This window comes from Leuresthes tenuis, unplaced genomic scaffold, assembly GCF_036924035.1.
Source record: "Leuresthes tenuis unplaced genomic scaffold, fLeuTen1.0.hap1 SCAF_2, whole genome shotgun sequence".
Lineage (NCBI taxonomy): Eukaryota > Metazoa > Chordata > Actinopteri > Atheriniformes > Atherinopsidae > Leuresthes > Leuresthes tenuis.
This window is the reverse complement of record NW_027325356.1, coordinates 38,632,919-38,652,374: the sequence shown is the minus strand read 5'-3', so window position 1 is coordinate 38,652,374 and position 19,456 is coordinate 38,632,919. Positions and strand designations below refer to the sequence as shown.

Below are 19,456 nucleotides of genomic sequence, written 5' to 3'. Positions count from 1 at the left end.
CCTCAAGACTTTGCCTGTATTTAAAGGGACACCATCTGTCAGTTCTCCAATTCTAATCAATTTCCCACCCAGTGCCAGTGAAAAACAACCCCACACAATGATTGCTACCAGCTTTCTTTGCTGTGGGGATGTGTTCGAAGATATGAATCGACCCATTAATACTTAAATGTAGCATCTAAACAGACATTCATTTGCAACGATATCGATACCTGTTTCACTGTATTTGCTGCCTACATTGACAAACTATTTTTTCCCACAGAACCTGCAAACAAACCCCCCCCCCCCCCCCCCCCCCCCCCCCCCTCAGAAGTAGATGACCGCAGACACACATCACAGAGCTGCTGCTGTTGCCCGCATAGAACTAACTCGATGTTTTTGTTGTTCTAAGGGCTTTGAATGTCAAAAAAATTTAAAATTGTTTTTATCATATGGGGAGACAACTCTTTGCCTGTGTTTAAACTGTCAACACACGCCTCCATTTGCACAGATCCGCCAAATAGATGTGTTGAAGCAAGTCTTCCAGAATTGCTATCACCTCTGTAGGTATCTTTGAGCCTTTTAACTGAATTTTTCTCAGACCATGCAGAGAAAAGGTTTCTTCAGAACCTTCCTGCTGCCGCTGCAGGCAAAGTGAAGTTTGTGTTGCTTCAGGTGTGCTCCAAATATCCATATGGAGAATTATGATGATAATTCTACCAAGAACAATGGACTTAATTGCAGTCTTTAGAGTAAATGTTGCAGCTTAGCAGCCGATAAAGACGTTTATCTGAGGAAAACTTGTGTTGTTAGTCACTAACCGCATAATCAGATTCATCATCGTGATCAAGATTGAGATTGATTTTCAATAAAGAAAACATCTTGATTTTTTGTTTGTTTTTTTGTCGCAGTGCCCGATCCTAATTAATCCTTCTCACACGTTCACTCTCTGAAATGTACAACCCACATACACATGAAGATGGTGTAACTTTAGTGGAGCTCTGCCTGTCCTGCACATCAGCCAGCCTCCCTTCTTCTTTGGTTTGAAGCTTTTTGTCCTTTCTCTAGTTTACATTTTGTGAAACACAGCTGAGAATTCGTTAACAGACATTAACGGTTTGTTCCTGAAGGACTCCTGGGTTGCTTCGTCTTTGCAACTTTGGCTGAAAATTATGGCCAGCGTTTAGAGGGTTACTCTTTAATTGTAACAGGTTACAAATGACTTGCTAACCTTTTGCTATTTGCTAATTCACTGATTTGATTACCTTTGTATATACTTTTTTAAAAACTCTCCAGTGGGGCAGTAAAGAAGTTTTCACTGCTGGTATGAACATGCTTCACATTATGCATTAATATTTATGCATTTTTGAGATTTTAGAAGAGTAATGGGCATCGTTTTAATTGGTTGGTGAGCAGTGATACACATTTAAACAACCTGTGAAAACAAAATTTTGATGCGTAGTGGTAAAAGAATGTTGATTTTCAGGCAGAGCTGACCCCCACTCTCCTGAAAAAAATCAACATTCCTGCAGAGTGTCAAGATGCAAACTGGAAGGAATGTTCTAGTCTACATTGAAAAACATTACCAGAAAAAGTAGATTTGGATGTAAACATTCCATAATCACGTATGTTTTGATTAGTACGTCTAACTTAATTACAGACTTTTTTCTCCAGTGACATTAACTGATTGCAATTGTGTTTATTTAAATGCAAAACTGTGTCTCCATTTAACTAATTACTCCTAAGTGCACATTAAGATGGAGAGATGATAAAAATTTGTTTTCGTGCCTATAGCTTCTGCTTATGTTTATGTGCATATAAACTTGTCTCATGCTTATCCAGACATAAAACAAACATTTAATCCTCTGCTTTTGTCAGTTTTCAGACTGCATTAAACAGGCTCTAAAGATACCTGCAAATATCTCCTGGTGTGTTTTGTATGCTTGTGCCGTCTTCACTTCTCAATAACGCCGCTGAGAGACCAATGTCTATCATTGGCATATAAGCTATAACTCAAGTTTGTTTACCTTGTCTGTTACTACCCTGGCAGAGCTCAGACTGCCAGCTGCTGCTAAAACACAGATAAAGATACACGTCTGTCACTAAGAACAAAAAATTCAATGTCTTATATTTAATTAAATGTTATTTTTTGCCATTACATAAAAAAGACAATTTTTAACCTCCCAGCTTGAGACAACTAAATGTGATTTCTAAATGTGAAGCACATAATTCCTCAAACCATTCTTTTTTTATTTCATTTTTACAACCCTGAGAACAGAGCCAAACTTATGAGTTATGTCACTGTAGAAAAATTGCCAACATTCCTGGAAGTATTCAAAGCTTTTGTCAAATATAATACGAGCACTAAGCTCTTTCTAGTCTGTTATGAGACATATTTTATACTTACACATTTCATGCTGTGTCTTTGTGATGGAAGAGCAATGCATATCTGAGACAGGTGAGATGAGATGGGAATGCAGAATTTTTTTTATGTTTGTCCTTGAATTGGAGTTGTTTTTTAAGGAGTGACAAATTTAATATTTTCTCTATTTATTTCGTGTTGTTTGCACTATTATTTCTGTCTGCAGCTTGTCTGTATGGAGTTCTTTGGAAGCACACACTGTTGCATAGTAGATGCAGGGCGAAATATTATGAAGCGGATTCAATATACCTTGTGTGTCCTGGGATTATCTGGCTTAATACGACCCTATCAATCAAGACCGTTCGAAGTAGGGTCATGATGCTGGTTCCCTGCTTAATTAAAATATGTGTACATTCATTTAATGGGCCATTCTGACACCAGATGGCCAATCACATGCAGGGATGTAGGGCTGCATATGTCTCCTAAGAACATCGAATGATAACACAAAACAGATAATTCTGTAAATTAATAGCGTAATCCCTACACTGCCTATGAATAAAGCACCAGCAGATCTGACTATCATTATGACTGTAAATGGGAAATGTACTGCATTCATATTGAGCTTTTCCAGTCTTGTTGACCACTCAAGGTATTTCTTACTCTGCAGATCACATTCACCCATTCACACATACATTCATACAACATCTCCTAGTATACACAGTGTTACAGGCCACACTGTGGTTTTATCGCTCGCACTCTGGTGTAGATTAATGCATCAGAGGAAACGTCTGGTTCAGTGTCTTGCCTGGTGTCTGGGAAAGCTGGGGATCGAACAACCAACTTTCAAATTCTGCACTTATATAGTTCCTTATAACCTCATCTTGGCTCTGCAAAACTCCTTGCTGCTCATTCATCCATTCACACAAACTCGCATATCATGCTTCTTATTATATACACCGATAAGGACCACCTAATGGTGAAGAGGTTCTCCTCATGCTGCCAAAAGAGCTGTGGTCAGTCAGGCCGTTGACAAAGAATATCTGAGGAGTCCAGGAGTACCTGGCACTATGATGTCAGCAGCAGATCCTTTGGGCCCATTTGCTTGTTCATGTTTATGTTTATGCTTTTATTCAAAGAAACTTACACTCATATCCCAGGTAGGCAGGAAGCGTGAGGAGGTCTTGCTTAAGGACCCCTACTGGAGGTAGTACCTTTCATGCGGAGGTCAGGATTCAGACCCCAATCACCCACATGAAAGTCTGCAGTCATATGATGCTTGTGAGGTGGGGTCTGTAGATTGCTTCCCTTGGATGCCCTGATCATGCTGGCCTTGCAGAAGGACAGCAGGCATTGTCCTGCTATATATAAAAAAAGAAGCACCTACATCCTGGGAGAAGTAGTTTCCTTGATCATCCAAATCTCAGTGCGTAAAGGCCAAGGACAAGAAACCACCAGTTGGATGTGCGTGACCTTTGAACTCTTAGGCAGCGCTGCATGATATGGTCAGTATATCTACATGGTTTCAGGAGTACCCAGGAGCCGCCAAGCTCTGTGGGCATGAACTCATTTCAGATGGACAGAAAGACGATGGGCAATTGTTCTATGGTGAGTCCATGTTTTGACTGCTTGGAGAAAAACAGAGGTCTAGTTCTGTGTTTCAAAGGTGAGAAAGACCATAAAGGCTGTTATGAAAGGTGCAAAAGCCAGGTAAGGATGTGCATCAGTAAGCTGAAAACAAAAGTGCACACTGCAGGGCTCCTCTCCCAGCTTCTTTATTGCACCAAGACGATGCTTGTTCATCATCTGGTGAAGAGCTGTTGTGCTCAAAATGTCACCTTGGTGTAATGAAGTTGCCAGAAGTGGAGCCCTGCTGTGTGCAATATTTTCTTTTCTTTTATTTTGGTCACAGTCAATCAGAGGGCCTGTCATGAGTGTCTTGAATACTATGTGTGGCGGTACCATTGATGCAGAGGCGTAGATTGGAATTTTAGAGAGACATGTTCTGCTGTCTAGGTGACAGAACCCTCTTCCCTGGAGGGTCAATAGTAATTTCAGCAGGACAATGCCAGACCTCATTCTTCACAACTTAAACAGCGTGGTCTCTTCAACATGTGTGTGTGTCTGTGTGCAGTCCAGATCTGTCGCTTATATGAAATGAGTATTATATCATATCTTGAAGATGGCTATCGGACGATAATGACTAAAGGACTTTTAAACAGATGAAATCCTGCATTAACCAAGCCATTTAATTTGACGTTTGAGGGACAGCGCTCCAGGCCTAGGAGTTGCATCGTACAAACAACAACTGAAACCTTGACCTGACCTTGGACTGTGTGTACAGATTCAGATGCCAGATGTTGTTGTTGTCACCATCTTTGCTGCAACAGATGAACAAATATTGCTGCAGCTCAATTTCTTTTTATCACCAACAAAACAATTCTTTTCAAAACCACGAATGACCAAAGGAGTATATTTATTTACATCTTACACCGTCTTGTGACCACAAACTATAGTTTTAAAGTATTTTTTATTTTTGTAATATTATCAATGCAGAGTGTGATCTAAAAGTATTATCACAAATCTAAGAATGAGGATGCATGGTGGCTCACCTTTACCCAAACATGCACGTGTATTTCGAATTTATAAAAAGAGGCTTTCATATTTGTGATTTCAGCACATCAGTGTGTGCAATCAAACCATGGAGTGGGAGATTTTAAACAACGTTCATACAAAAGTAAAAATCCAACAATATTTAGTTTTGATCCATCAGCTCAAATACAATAGTAAGCCTCAGACTTATGTTTTTACATTCCAGAGCCCCACAGAGAAACTCTAGTTATTTGTTAAAGGTGTTGCTTAAAATAACTGGATTTTGTTTACTTTCCCTCATAAATATGTATATTTATATCAAAATGTAATCCTTGAAGAAGGGGAGATGGCAGATTCTTGCAATGCGTGGATCACGCTAAGAATGCTATATCCAGGAACTCAATCTAGGCTGTGTGTGTGGTACAATAAACGTTGCTGAGGCATTATCAGTGACAGTGGTGCAGAGAGAGCCTAATGTGAACAAAGACTGACTGCGCACACAAACAAAAAGAGGGCAAGGGTGACGTTCTTTATTGAGCAGAGCGGCTCACAATAAAAAGCAGCAATAGAATATAGTCTAAAACTTTACTACAACAATATGACTTTTACAACAGTGAGCACAATGTTTTGGTTTTGATTTCTTGACTTCTGTATTTACGCCAGAACCTTGAGAAGTCTGCGGTGAATGAAAACACTGAAATACATTTAATGAGTTTGCAGAAGCATGTAGTTTTGTGTTGCGTTCCAATTACAGCATGGCTACGTGAGAATAAATCCTGCATTGTTATGATTAGTTTTTCACCAGTGGTATCTTCACCAAGTTTTGGTTACATTTACTAAGACAAGAGACAAATTAAAAAAAATTTCAGAACATGGAATGACTTGAGCCTGGAAATCCAGTCTGAAACTAAATTGTCAGAATTTAGTTGAAGTTCTTTCTTTATTAGAAATATTATTGGATTTTGCTGTAGGCTACATGTGAATGAAGCAGCTTTGGAGTAAGTTGGGAATTGCTTTTGTTTTGTTTGCTTGCTTCAGCTTCTGACTCGTCTGACTGTTGGGAAACTGACAGGACCTAGCTGATAAATTTTATTAAGTGTGTATAATAAGCAGTTGTAGAAAAAAGCATCTATTCCATAAAGTTAAGCCTCCACAATTGTTTTGTTAAGTCTGCAGGCTGCATACATCAGCATAACCCCGCCTATTTTTTTTAAAACTCTGAGCCTGTCAAGACATGTGCAGCTACAGATAGCCTTTGAGACTGGTCTATCTTTGCTACTGAATGTGGATGACATGGCGGTACAACCCCTCCTTTGCTGCACACAACTTTCTCCTTGTAGGACGTTTAGTATGCAAGCCCTCCTGTGTCAATGGAGCTGTGTGACAGCTGAAAGAAAGTAAACTGGAGAAAGAAGGTGGACAATAATGTTATATGTATATATATATATATGTGTGTGTGTGTATATATATTGAGATAGGTTGAGATAGTCGACAGAAAAAGGAGGAGGACACTGGAATGTGTTTTTGGCTCTTTTCCAGTGTGATTTAGGGTGCAACAAGTCATTAGATATTTGATCTTTCTCCCCTCCGTCATTCCTTAGAGGTGTACAGTAAATTTAAGACGTTGGACTGTATATATTCCCTGCAAGCTTAATTTGTCTTGTTTTTATGAGCGGAGGAGAGATCAGTGCTGTGATAATCCAAATTTAGATTCTGGGGCCGGTACTGTACATCATATTTGATTTGAAACCCATCTTGATGAGTAATTAAGCACAGCTTAGTCCCAAGTGTTAGACTTTGTGTTAAAATATATAAAGGATTTTGGGTTTTCAGTTTTTAATTCTCAAATATTTCTGTTTTCTTTTTAGACCCATCTTAAGGCAACCACAAAATAATCTCTGCTTTGAATAATGCAAATTAACTTTAGGAAAAAAAGAGAAATATAACACTTTGCCATAAATACTAACTAAAGCTTGTGAAAACACATACTTTCCCTGTGTGATGGCAATGCCTGGAACTGTATCATTGAAGAGAGGTGTTACCTGGAATTATAGATTTCACGTTGGTGATTGGTTGTCATTAATCCACTCATCCCTGATGCAGAATATGTGTGGATTACCTGTCAAGCCTGATGCCACGTTCACTTTGCATCATTCTCAAAATACAAAAGATAAAGTCAATAATGTACAATAAAAATCAAATGGTCTTTATTTCTTCTTGTGTCACAATTTGTTCTAGCTTGTTTGTATTGGTGCCTTTGACCGACACCTCTTTGCTGCTAAGCTGACTAATTGACTCCTAAATTATTGAACTCTCTTTTGGTTTAAAACAAAAGGTTATGCTGTGGTGTTTCCCAAAGATAAACAGTTAATAGTTTTAAAACTCAGCTAAAATAGAGGTTAAAAAAGGTGAAAGACAGCACAGAAAAAGTGATGGAACTTATGTGAGTTTAATCCTACTGTTTGACTGAAGTGAAAGGATTTTTGTGTGCATCTCAAATATTTGCAGTCAGGGGGATTATGGAGTAACTGTGATGGGTTTAGCTTTGACTGCAAAGCACCTGCAGGATGCGATAAGATTCATCAGCATGTTGAAACATCAGTGAGAAAATGGATAGCATCAAATAAATGATATGCTAATGACCACGCAAACAGAGAACACATATTTTTAACCTATTAACAGTGTTCTGGTTAAGGTTGGAACCAGTTAAGGTTCCAACTTTTTCATCTATTTAAAGGCAATTTAACAATAAACTCTAAAAAAGAATGAGCAAATTTGCTTTTGATCAACAATCTGATTTAGCTGATTTGTTGCTGTACTTTGCTCATATGTCACCTTACATCTACTCATCTTACATCAGCTCAATAAACTCCTATGCCAGTCCCAACTAAAACAGTTCATTAAAATCTTTAAAGAAATTAAGAGAAAAATGTATCTGCAATTGCTTTGTTTCTTCAGACAGGACTGTTCAAGTTGTCTGATGAAGAGTTCTTCATTCAGCCTCTGGAGAAGTCCCATGATGAGACCGCAGCACCACAAGCCCACGCCATCTACAAACGTCACGTACCCCCATCCCTCCAGAGTCCAGTCATGCAACCCATCTCAGGAAAACGAGCTGTCAATGCTACCTGTGGAAACAAAAGTAAATCACAAATCATTCATTTATGCACATACGTATCTTTCCTTTAAGGTCATTACAGATTGACCTTTTCTTGTTTGAATTTATATATTTCAAACTGTACTATAATATTGTCTGGTAGCCCTTGTGAGAATTATCTAGGAAAAGTAGCCCACATTATGCAGAACCTTATCCACTGACTGCTCCTCAGACGCTGAGCTACGAAGATGATGATTAAAGTTAATGATGATGGTTAAAGTTTCTCATCTCTCATGAGTTTGTCTCGGGCGAATAAGCTGCACTGGTCAAAGGAATAAAATTGTAGCTGCTCATAAATCAGCTGCTTAAAATTCTGAAGACAATCAAGCATCTCGAAACAGCGAAGAGAATGTGCTTTGAGTTATTGAACGCACTTTTGGGAAATATCACAAACAGTAGCTGAAAATTACATCAGTGTAGCAGTTTGATTAATGAATGATGACTTATTAAAGGTTCAGTGACACATTTTTCTTCATTGTGACTACTGGTTTAGATGATAACATTTAGTTTAAAAACAATTAGTTAAATATTGTACTAAATAATGTAGTATGTATATTACAAGCTTTAATCACCAGAAAAGTTGAACATTTTTCTAAAATGCAATGAAATTAAAGCTGTTTTTTAAATTTATTTGAATCATTATTAAGAGATGCAAAATGATGAAAATGGTCCAAAATGATATTCAGTACCTTCAATGGGGTTTGTTTGCACACACTGCACCTGAGGGAGAAGATTTTGAATTTCTGTTTATAACCTCTCATCTCCAGATTACCATCACAGTTTTGAGAACATTGAGTTGCAGCGGGAGCGGTGGGAACACCGGCAGCAGAGAGGAAGGAGGCGAATCCGTCAACGCTCAGTGAGCAAAGAAAAATGGGTGGAAACACTGGTGGTGGCTGACCCTAAAATGGTGGACTATCATGGGAGCAAGGCTGTGGAAAGCTATGTCCTTGCTATCATGAACATTGTGAGTACTTAACGGAATGACACTTTATGAACGTGTCCTTCACACTGCGAAATTAACAGAAGGCTTAAGTCATACAACATGGTTGATCTGATTCAAATCTTGGGAATCAGTTTAGAATTAGCACATCACACTCTTTTTATTGTGGCTCAAACTAATCCTAAACATTTACTGCATTGTGGCGGATAAAACTGTCTTGCTGAAAGAAGCCACTGTAACTATGCTAAGCACCATGGCGCATGTACAGATGATTACTAGGACTGTCCGTTTTCCAGTAGAACATGGCCCACAGCATCATACTGCCTGCGCTGGCTTGCCAGCGTTCCATAGTGCAACTTGCTGTCATTTCGTCTACTGGGAAATCGCATACATGCACTCAACTGCTCATGTTATATTTAAAAAAAAAAAAAAAAAAAAAAAAGATTAAACAAACAAGATTACTATCTTTTACCTGTCTTTAGGGACACTTCTCCATCAATCGAAAAATCCCATGTTTCCACTGCTGGACCGTCATAGGTACCTGCCTTTATCCCTCTCTTTTTAAGTCTTGGTGGCAGATAAGGGTTGGCATGGCTTCACAGCCTAATACCCAGCAGGCTGGAGTTGATGTTTTATGGAAACAAACCAAATGGACCACCCTGCATTCACTGGTCACACTTCCGTGGACCACTTATTGTGTACCGTAACATTCAACAGCCTTTTGAGCAACAATCTGATTGACCTGATTTGTTGCTGTACTTTGCTCATATGTCACCTTACATCTACTAATCAGACACTGTATTTTGTTCCAAAATTCAGTTTGAATATTGAATTGTTTTTTTTTTTTCAAATAGCTCAATAAACGGCCGTGGCTCAGTGGGTTGTCCAATAACCTGAAGGTTGGCGGTTTGATCCCCACTCTCACTGCTCAAAAAAGACAGCTGGAGGGGTGGCAATTCACCGATTTCAACTTTTATCCCATCCTGTGTCCCAAACCCTTAATTTACTTCCTGTTATTCCCATGAAAGCTGCCAATGAAATGAGATAATAAGTGTTATTGAATTTTTCCTGTTAGTGCTTTGGATGTGATGGCAGATTGGTTACCTGTATCAGAGCATGGCTAGCTTTTAAACCTTATTGTTAGTTTGTGTGCTAAGCTAAGGCTAAGCTAGCTCTTCCCTGGTTATAGCTTCATGTAACACAGTAACCTGTCGGAATGGATGGTATGAAGTCTTTGAAATGATTATTAAATGATGATGTTTGTCTGAAATAATAAGTAGGAGACAGCGATAGCTTGAACCATTTTAATTACAAATACTCCTTTTAGCTTTGGAGATTGACCGTACTCTCCTCTGTTAGCTCTTTGTCGAAAAACTGGCTTTACTGGTTAGTTTTCATGGTTGCTGACATAAGAACTTTGGCTTATCAGATCCTCTCAACATATTTTATTAAAAAAAATGATTAGTGAGAAATCTTTTCATTTGATGAATAAATGTATATTTTACTACCCAAAAATAGTGAGGTAACTGTCATGATAAAGGAACCTCTTTCTTATCTTCTACTCAGCTCAGTTAAAGGCAGAGTCAATTGGTAGAATTCCTGATGTTAAAGCCTGTCGACTGTGTGTAAAAACATTCAAGATATTAGGTCGCTTCTAAATTTCTCTTTGACTGAGATTATTGTTGTAGATGACAATTTTTGTCTGACAACCCTGTGGTTATAGAATCAAGATTTTATCGGAGCAGAGCAACCGTTTCAAATGGTTTGGGAGTTGACGCCTCTTAATGGGCCTTTTTACATCACAGGAATTGTTTACCATCCATTAAGAAAATATGTAAATCAGAGCAGTTTATTTGCAATTCAGCTGTTTTAATACAGAGTATGTAAGCACATAGAGTAGGCGAGATGCAAACCTATGTAAAGGGGTGACTAAAAGCAGAATGCAGATGCAGTGTATGAGGTTAAATGATTCCTTTGCATATTCTAAAAGATGTAGATATATTTTTGGACATTTTTCTCAGCTCAACATCGCACTCAACCTGGCCCGTCCTCCCTAACTCTGCTAGCAGCTGTGTTTAAGCATTGTTTGCTTTGTGAGTTGCAGATTAAATGTCTATCTGTTGTCATGTGGTGTTGGTCCTTTGGATAGATACAGTAAGATATATTCAAATATTCAAGACTGTCCAGTGCAGCCCAGGCTTCCCCATATCACACCATCTGGGATCTGATGAATTAACAAGTCTTACTGATACTTTATTGTTTGATGCTGTGTACGTAAGTTGTAGAGAGCCATGAATTTTCTTGTGCTCTCTGTGATGGAATTAACTTGTTACCATTTCTAATTTGTGTAGTGATGTGGTAATAATAATTCTTCCATGTAGCTCGTTGGTGTAATGAGTTATTGTGATTTCTTGTCCATTATACACCCTTTTTTTTCTAATGTAAATTAGCATTTTCAGCATTGCAAGCAAGTGTTGATTTATGGAACTGAACAGCCATGTAAAGCTATGGAAATTTGAGAAAAGGGTTTTCATCTTGTGTATTTTTTATTTATATGACATAAATCAATTCCAGCATAATGTAACTAACTGTTCTGCTTACATTTCCTCATATTAGCATTCTCTCCTTTAATGGCAACAGCACCATTGTTACAGTTTATACAGATACACAAGACGGTGCACTTACAGGAAGATTTTATTGTTATCAGCTTTGCATTCCACAGACTGTATCGAGAAAAACTTTTGGGATGTAGACCAGAGGGATGTGTCACTTAGATTGAACTAGTCTGTTGAATTGTGTCAGAAAGATTCTGTAGTCTGTCCGCATTCATAAAGTAAACCCTAACACCTGGGAGCCCCCCTGCATACTGTAACAAATCCCAATTTAACACCAGTGGGACATGAATATGGTAATTAGATGTCAATGGTAAAATCCAGCAACATTTTTAAATCAGGGTTTTGCTACGTTTTATTGAAAGTAGCTTGCAACAGGTTCCCTCCAATTGTTTAATAAATTAAAGAACCCCTCCAGATGTTTCATTGCAGATGCCGTATGTTTGAACATCTGTTCAGATGTTTTGGATGAGTTTTTCATGCTCACTTTGTTCACACAGCAGATGCATTAAGCTCCCTTTTCTTTTTTTTTTCTTTTTTTTTATCTCCCAAGCATGATCATGATCTCTCAACATTCAATGTTATAAGATCTTCTTGATTGGAGTTAAGAAAGCTGACTTCGTAGTTATTATTGATTAGCATTCAAATGAGCCTTTCCATGACAGTATGATCTAGCAGTAACTGCAGCTCTATCATAGAACAGAAAAACAGGAAAAAGAATTCACTAACAGAAAAGGAGACGTCTAACCAACTTAGCAGACAATAATACACGGAGGAAGCAGCCATTATTCCTCACTTCCTCTCATGGTTCTTTTTTGAGGTCCTTACTCTACAGCTTTGAACTCGAAAACCTCAAACAATTCTGTTGTGTAAAATCAGTTTTACAGGACTTGAAGGGAAACTGTGTCTTACCCATATCCAAACAAAAATGTCATCATCTTCCTCAACCACCAGCTGCTTCATTGTCTCATTATTAATGCGTGCTTGAAGTCATCTGATTCACAAGGGATTAATATTTTTGTGTTGTGCTGCTCCTTTATCACACAGTAGAATGATTTACAAGCATAATAGCTTTGACAGTCAACCTGAGCAGAAACAGATTGGAATCCTTCACACCAAATGAATGACTGAATTGAATACTGCAAAGAGGATTATAGCATGAAAATTGTGTCCACAGATACAGGGCCACCAAGATACCTGAAATCTAAACAATTTCTCCATTTTGATCGCCACCATTCGCATGAATTCAACATGAAGCATGCAATTTCTTCAACAGCAAACGGATATCCAAACAAGACAGAAAGTCTGCTTGAACTCTCCTGTGATGACACTTTAGATGCTACCTATTTTAAAAGACATTTCCTGAAGAAGTTAAGAACACCTTTGTGATAACTGAGCTTAAGCAGAGCTTTGTTTCTCTATGAGGATGACGCTGTTGGTTCAGAGACTCACAATCTGGTATTGCTGCAGTCTTACACCTCTGTTTCTTTCTCAATGTCAATTACTCATATCAGGGATTAATCTCTGTCCTCCATTAGCTAACCTCACTTAATCACTGCTGTTTATAGCGTCTGTCTGAATTGTTAAATCCAACATCCAGTCAAGACAACAAGTCACTTTCAAAGTTGTGACTTAGTCATTTCTACCTGTTATTTACACAGTCCTTTGTTCCAAGCACCTATTTTTAAATCAAAAATCGATTTTGAGGTGCCAGTTTTTCCATCTTTCTTATTATCTGAGAGCAAACTAAGCGCTCAAAACTTGAGGGACTCAAAGTAAACTAATCGCATGGTTAATTTTGTGAGATGTGAAATTGATGTATGAGAGGCTATATTAGGGTTTAAGAATTATATTATAAAGTATAATCACAGACAGCCAAGGGTGTAGGCTTTGACATTCAGTACTTAGTTAAAGTATGGCGGCACTGTGTTAAACATCTGAGGTTTTTTTCTGTTTATATCCCCAAGAAAAAAAGAGTCCTTTGAATAATTCACATCATTTCATTGTTTGATGCATGAATTAAACAAGAGATTAGATTAGCATACCCAGACAGGGGACAAGATGTCTCTGAAAGGGGGAGATGTTCCTTTTATTTTCTTTGTGCATTGGTCTTGATAGAAAATGCAACTGTTGATTCATTTTGAAAATTAGATGCCAAAGTAATAGATAACTGTGATACAGCCCACTTTGAGCATGCCAAGTCTGACTGTTGGTTTTTCTGCTAAATTTATTCAAGCCGGATTATCTTTTTTCATGTTTCTTTTTCTAATATGTGTACTTTCTGATAAATTCCTTTGTGACTCATGGCAGACACCTACTGACCTTGGTTTCTTTAGCCTATATCTGATATATGTTTTTTAATTTCAGCAGGGGGCTTCTGGGACAGCGGGAAGCTAGTCGGCAGGGAGTCTGTCTTTGTGGAGTCTGCCTGATTCTCCTTTGTGTCTTTATTGATTTTTCTCCTGCTCCCTCTCACACCTCAAAGATGTGGGTTTGGCTAATTGGTGGTTTGACAGGCTTGAATGTGAGCGAAAATGGTGTAGACCCTATACAGGATAAAACTGAGGTGGATGGGTGGACGGATACTCTAACTGATGTTTAATTACGCATATATATTTTTTTCATTTTTCTTTCAGGTGGCTGGTCTGTTCAGAGATGCCACTATTGGGAATGCAATCAACATTGTTGTCGTTCGGCTCATCCTACTGGAGCAGGAGGAGGTGAAAAGAAGTAGACAATTGGCCCTCTGAGGTCAAAAGTGAAGGGTTAACACACCATTTTGCAGGTCATTTGTTAAATTTGACTAATAACATGATAATGGAGTAAGTTGCAGCCTAATAATTTATTGGTTCATCATTAGATCAGATTCACTTACTTCCTCCCTTGCCAAGAATTCCATGTGTATAAAAAGGAATTTGGGAACATCGGGATGCCAGTAAACAACCACACACTCCCCATTTTTAGTCTTATTTATCCTGGATGAAACAATCAATATATGTGTAAAACATGACGCCGTGAACTTGAGAGAGGCTAGAAATGGATGATTTTACTTCAAGCCAAACCCCGATTACGGGGTGCATCTGCACACCGGTGCCTAAAACTTAGAGCGATATCAACATTATTATCTAACAACATGCAGGATAATAACTAGGCATATATTCTCTTCAACTTTTCTTTGTCCCAGCAGTAGTTTGATATAATTTGAACCTAGAAAATCACAACTATGCTCTTAAAGAGAGACATAAGTTTTCATTAGTATTTGATGGTTTCAAAGCAGAATAATCGAAATACAAAATATGCAAAGGAAAGGCCTGTCTGTCAAGAAGTTTTCTCAGACATGGTAATTAAAGTGTGACGTTCCAGGGTTTACGGTGTTAATTAAAACACTGTGGATAAACATTTATTCTTTTAAGATGAAAAATTAATTGTAAATGCCTTCTGAATGCCACTAGATTAGCTGTAACTGACAGTTATTTTATGAATTTTGTTTTATGTGTGAAACCTGTATACATACTGCTTGATAATCATATTCATTATGCCTGAAACTTCAGTCATTCCTAGTCAAATAATGATTGCTATTACACTGTTTGCAGTAGTCAACACTTTGACAGAGGCAATAGATAATAAAGAAGGCAGATGCAAATGGAGCAAATTAGCCAACGATGAATATTACATTGTAGGGTTTTAGGGCTTGATAAATACTGTTTTTAAATGATGGAACAAGCAATTTTACAATTCAACTGCCTTTCATTAAATTTTATTAAGATTTTTCTCTTTACGTCACCGTTTAACTTAAGGCATTTGATAATGTTCGCTATCTTTTTGGGATGTGTTTTACACAGGATGACTTAAAGATTACACATCATGCTGACAATAGCCTTACCAGCTTCTGTAAGTGGCAGAAGAAACTCAACATGAAAGGGGACGAACACCCGCTGCACCACGATGTAGCTGTTCTGCTCACTAGGTAAATAATGACCAATTTCTTTGTTTTTTCTTCAAACTAACTTGGTCACATCGTGCTATTTCAGTGCAGTTAAACATTAAGATTGTTGCAGACAGAAGCATCTAAGCTGCATCTTCTCAATCACAACTTTACTTGCTTAGTTGTTTTTGTTCATTATCATGTTAAGAATCTGTACTGAATTAGCACTATTTGACAGAATAATACTCTAAGGTCCTCCAGTTGATGAACATCGAAACAGTAAATTTGAATTAGGTCCTCCCCTGACAGATGGATTAGTTTGACCTTTTTGAGTCGGATATGTTGCGAGGCTTGCATCATTGTTTTTTAATACATATTGAAACTGATTTCTCAACAGATCATTTACAAAAAAAAAGTTGAAGGTTTAATCTCTCCAATGGCTTTCATTTGGTATTTATTGTCTCTTCAGAGGCTCATTTTGTGGACACTTTTCAGAAAAATCTCAGGTTGATGGGAGCTGTTCTTTTCAAACACTTGGAACGCTTTATTGAATTAGGTGTTTGGTCTGAATAGGTTAAATGTACAATGTCGCTCTGCCAACTTTTAAAAAGGGTAACTCCAAGTCACACATGTATCTTATCTGGGACCAGTGTAGGTATTTATTCATTTGAAATATTGAATATTCTTTTGACTCTTTAATCAAGAGCACAATCTGAATCTTTATGTTGCGATCTGAGATGGTGGTACTGGGAGTTGACCAGTGATGCTCTGTGGACCTCTACAGAACGTGCAGTCGTGTCCTTACACCTTTAAACTAACAAATTGGATGTTGTTGGTACGAATGAATATAATGAAAGTAAGAAAATTGAATTCACTTTGCTTGTATTGCACCAATTAACAACAAATGTTACCCCTAGAGCACTTTAAAGAGAAAATAAACAAGTTTAATACAAGTCCAATTACAGTCCGATGCAATCCAATTATAGATTCAATTATCGATGAGTACAAACACCATGAAGTTTTTAGTGTTAACCACATATCCTCCTTGTTGTTTCACTGTTACTGTTAATATTTCAGCTGTTTGGTAATTCATTAATTAACCTGACATCACAGTTATCATAAACATTACCTTTGTTGTGGGGAAAAACATAGTTTTAGCAGGACCGGTGGCTAATGGCTAATCTCTAGGAGCACATAAGCTCATTCATAGGCTCACAAATTTCACAAACAGAGCTGATTTGTCAGAAATAGTGGAATCAAAACCAGTAACGTAGCAGGAATTATGCAAATTCAATTTTCAGAGTGCGCCACCTTTTTTGTGCGACCACTCTGAACTCACTAAAAAGGGAGCTGGTGTCATCATGATGGCTATTTTTCATGTAACTAATCATATATGCAGAAACTGCCCCCCCCACTCAATAACCAGGGAAAGGGAACATAGACTTATTCTTGCTGTGTCCGTCAGTCCAGATAACATGTCAGACAGATGTGATCAGAACAGTACATGTGTGGGAGTGAATCATCAGAAGTGTTAATGGTAATATTATTAGCAATGTGCCTCACTCTGTCCTCACTCTGTCCTGTTGGCCTCACCTGGCCAACACTGTCTATCAGACAAAAGCACTATGCGGACACCGGTCCTGAGGTAGTTCAGGAGCAGACAACATCACCTACTGATGTTGTAACTTTGCAGGTTGTTTAAGAAGAAACTTAGTTGTTTCTTATTATTTACGCTTACCTGACACAGCAGCATCTGAAGATAAAATGGGCCAAAATCCAACAGGATTAAGTACAAACTCATCAGTTTGTAAGAACAGAAATGAGAGCAATAATCTGTACAGGCATGCTGAAGAGATGTAAACGCTAGAAGATCAGATTACAGAGACAGAAAAGAAGGTAGAAAAGAGGTTTGATGGAGGATAAAATTATAAAATGAGAGCAATTGAAGGAGGACACAGCCCAAATATATTAACACTTGCTTGCTGCTCTCTGCTTCTCAAAAAGAAATACACTGTTTCTGGTCTACACCTGAACTTGCTTAATATAGTGTTTTAATTCAGTTATATAATCACTGACAGACTAGATACTGGCAGAAGATGATGTATGTGACCAACACTCCATTTTCTCCATTTTCCAAAGGAAGGACATCTGTGCAGCCATCAACATGCCTTGTGAGACTCTGGGTTTGTCCCATGTGGCAGGAATGTGTCAGCCCCATCGCAGTTGCAGCATTAGTGAAGACACGGGCCTCCCAATGGCCTTCACTGTGGCACACGAGCTGGGACACAAGTAAGGTTTCTTTGCATGTACACATACGCAAGCGTGCCTACTATGAACTGTTAAAAGCAATCAGTCAATACCATCACTTAAGTGACTATTAGGTTTCTAAATGCTTTTAGAAGCCAAAGTGAGGGCGGCTTGTGTAACTCATTCAGCATTGTTTTTGTCAGCTTCTTCAAAAACTGAATCCTGAAGGTTATTCTTCGTTTTCTAAAACTAATCGTCATTGACTTGTTCAGACACTAAAGCCTGATTTGAACTTGATGATGTAATGCAGCTGTGTGGGCTGAAATAATTTTAATTGAGCTTCTTCCATGTCCGTGTTGATGATTATGATTGGATATTTCCAGTTCCTCTTGAACTCAACATGACATCAAATTTGCTCTTTTTTTTCTGCGTGAAGTTCTTTTCATTTTTGTGATAGTTTGCTCACTTCATTAGAGTTTAATGCTCTTTAGACAGGGTCTGCTTTCTGTTAGCCGTTTGTTTACCAATTTCACAATGTTTTTCCTCAATTATGTACTGAAAATAAATAAATAGGCTTTAATCATATAAAAGCACATAATCCTCCACCGAAAAGGACAAAGAAACACCACAGCATCAAACAAAAGCCATATTCAAAGGGTAATTTAAAGATGGGAGATTAATACAGGAACTTATTGCTGGATGGATTAGAATTGACATCCTTTTGTTTATTTTCTAGTCAGTATTGTTCTTTACATTATAACCACTTATCTTCCCATTTTAATATTGTTTAATTGAATTTGATTGGTTAGATGTAAACAAATGGTAATGTAACGTCACCTGTGCACAGTTTGTTAGATTACATGTGATTGATAGATGAATTTGTTCTCTTTGATTCCAGTACAAAAGTCAATGTGAGCCTCAAATGCCTGTTCTCTACCATATTTGTATGATTAAATCTAGAAGTACATGAAGGGTGTTTGTTGAGTGCAGTAACAAGTCCTGGACTGACAGGAGCCCACTGTGAATATCAGGCTTTTATTCCTCAATGGAGAAAATGAATTCACTGTTTCTCCAGAGGGCTGACAGACTGGTACGAGTTGTCGTCTTCAAATGGAAAAAAGGAATGTACAGATTTTAGTGTGAACTCTTATCTTCTTCATCCATTTAGCTTGATTCTTACTTCTTGTTAATATTTGACTGTTTTTATCAGTAAAAGAGTGCATATATATATATGTGTATGTACTCCTGAACTCTCTATGTTCTCATTTATTGTACTTTAATACAGTTGAATTTCTAATTTAGCTGTTCTTATTAACTTTTTATGGTTTCTCTTATCAGGCAGCACAGGAACTGATAATAATCAAGTCTTTCTGTCAGTGCACTCTCTCGTGAATCTGTATTAATTATGACAAAGTTGTTGTTGCCACTAAAGGAGAAAAAAGGCACCACATATAAAGATTTAAAGACTTTTCAATTTTTCACAGCCTTCCAGAACTTTTGAGTCCCATAAAGTTGTTTGAATGCACAGGGAGGACATGCAAACTCCACACAGAAATGTCCCAGTCCGGATTCAAATAAGGAACCCTCTTGCTGTGAAGCAACTGTGTTAACCACCACACCACCATGCGGCCCCATCTTAAACATA

At 37.9% G+C, this 19,456-nt stretch overlaps 2 protein-coding genes across 2 annotated transcripts in view; one reads left to right on the top strand and one right to left on the bottom strand.

Moving 5' to 3' along the window:
• The window catches only part of tdp1 (tyrosyl-DNA phosphodiesterase 1), a 330,936-nt gene that overhangs the window by 183,524 nt on the left and 127,956 nt on the right, over nucleotides 1-19,456 (bottom strand). The gene's annotated exons all lie outside the window — the stretch shown is intronic.
• LOC140302211 (A disintegrin and metalloproteinase with thrombospondin motifs 7) overlaps nucleotides 1-19,456 on the top strand; it is a 116,235-nt gene that overhangs the window by 13,524 nt on the left and 83,255 nt on the right. Inside the window, exons 3-7 of the mRNA XM_072381026.1 lie at nucleotides 7,886-8,069; nucleotides 8,852-9,051; nucleotides 14,276-14,359; nucleotides 15,482-15,606; nucleotides 17,704-17,853. Coding sequence (XP_072237127.1) covers nucleotides 7,886-8,069; nucleotides 8,852-9,051; nucleotides 14,276-14,359; nucleotides 15,482-15,606; nucleotides 17,704-17,853 — 743 coding nt within the window. The remainder of the gene's footprint in view (nucleotides 1-7,885; nucleotides 8,070-8,851; nucleotides 9,052-14,275; nucleotides 14,360-15,481; nucleotides 15,607-17,703; nucleotides 17,854-19,456) is intronic.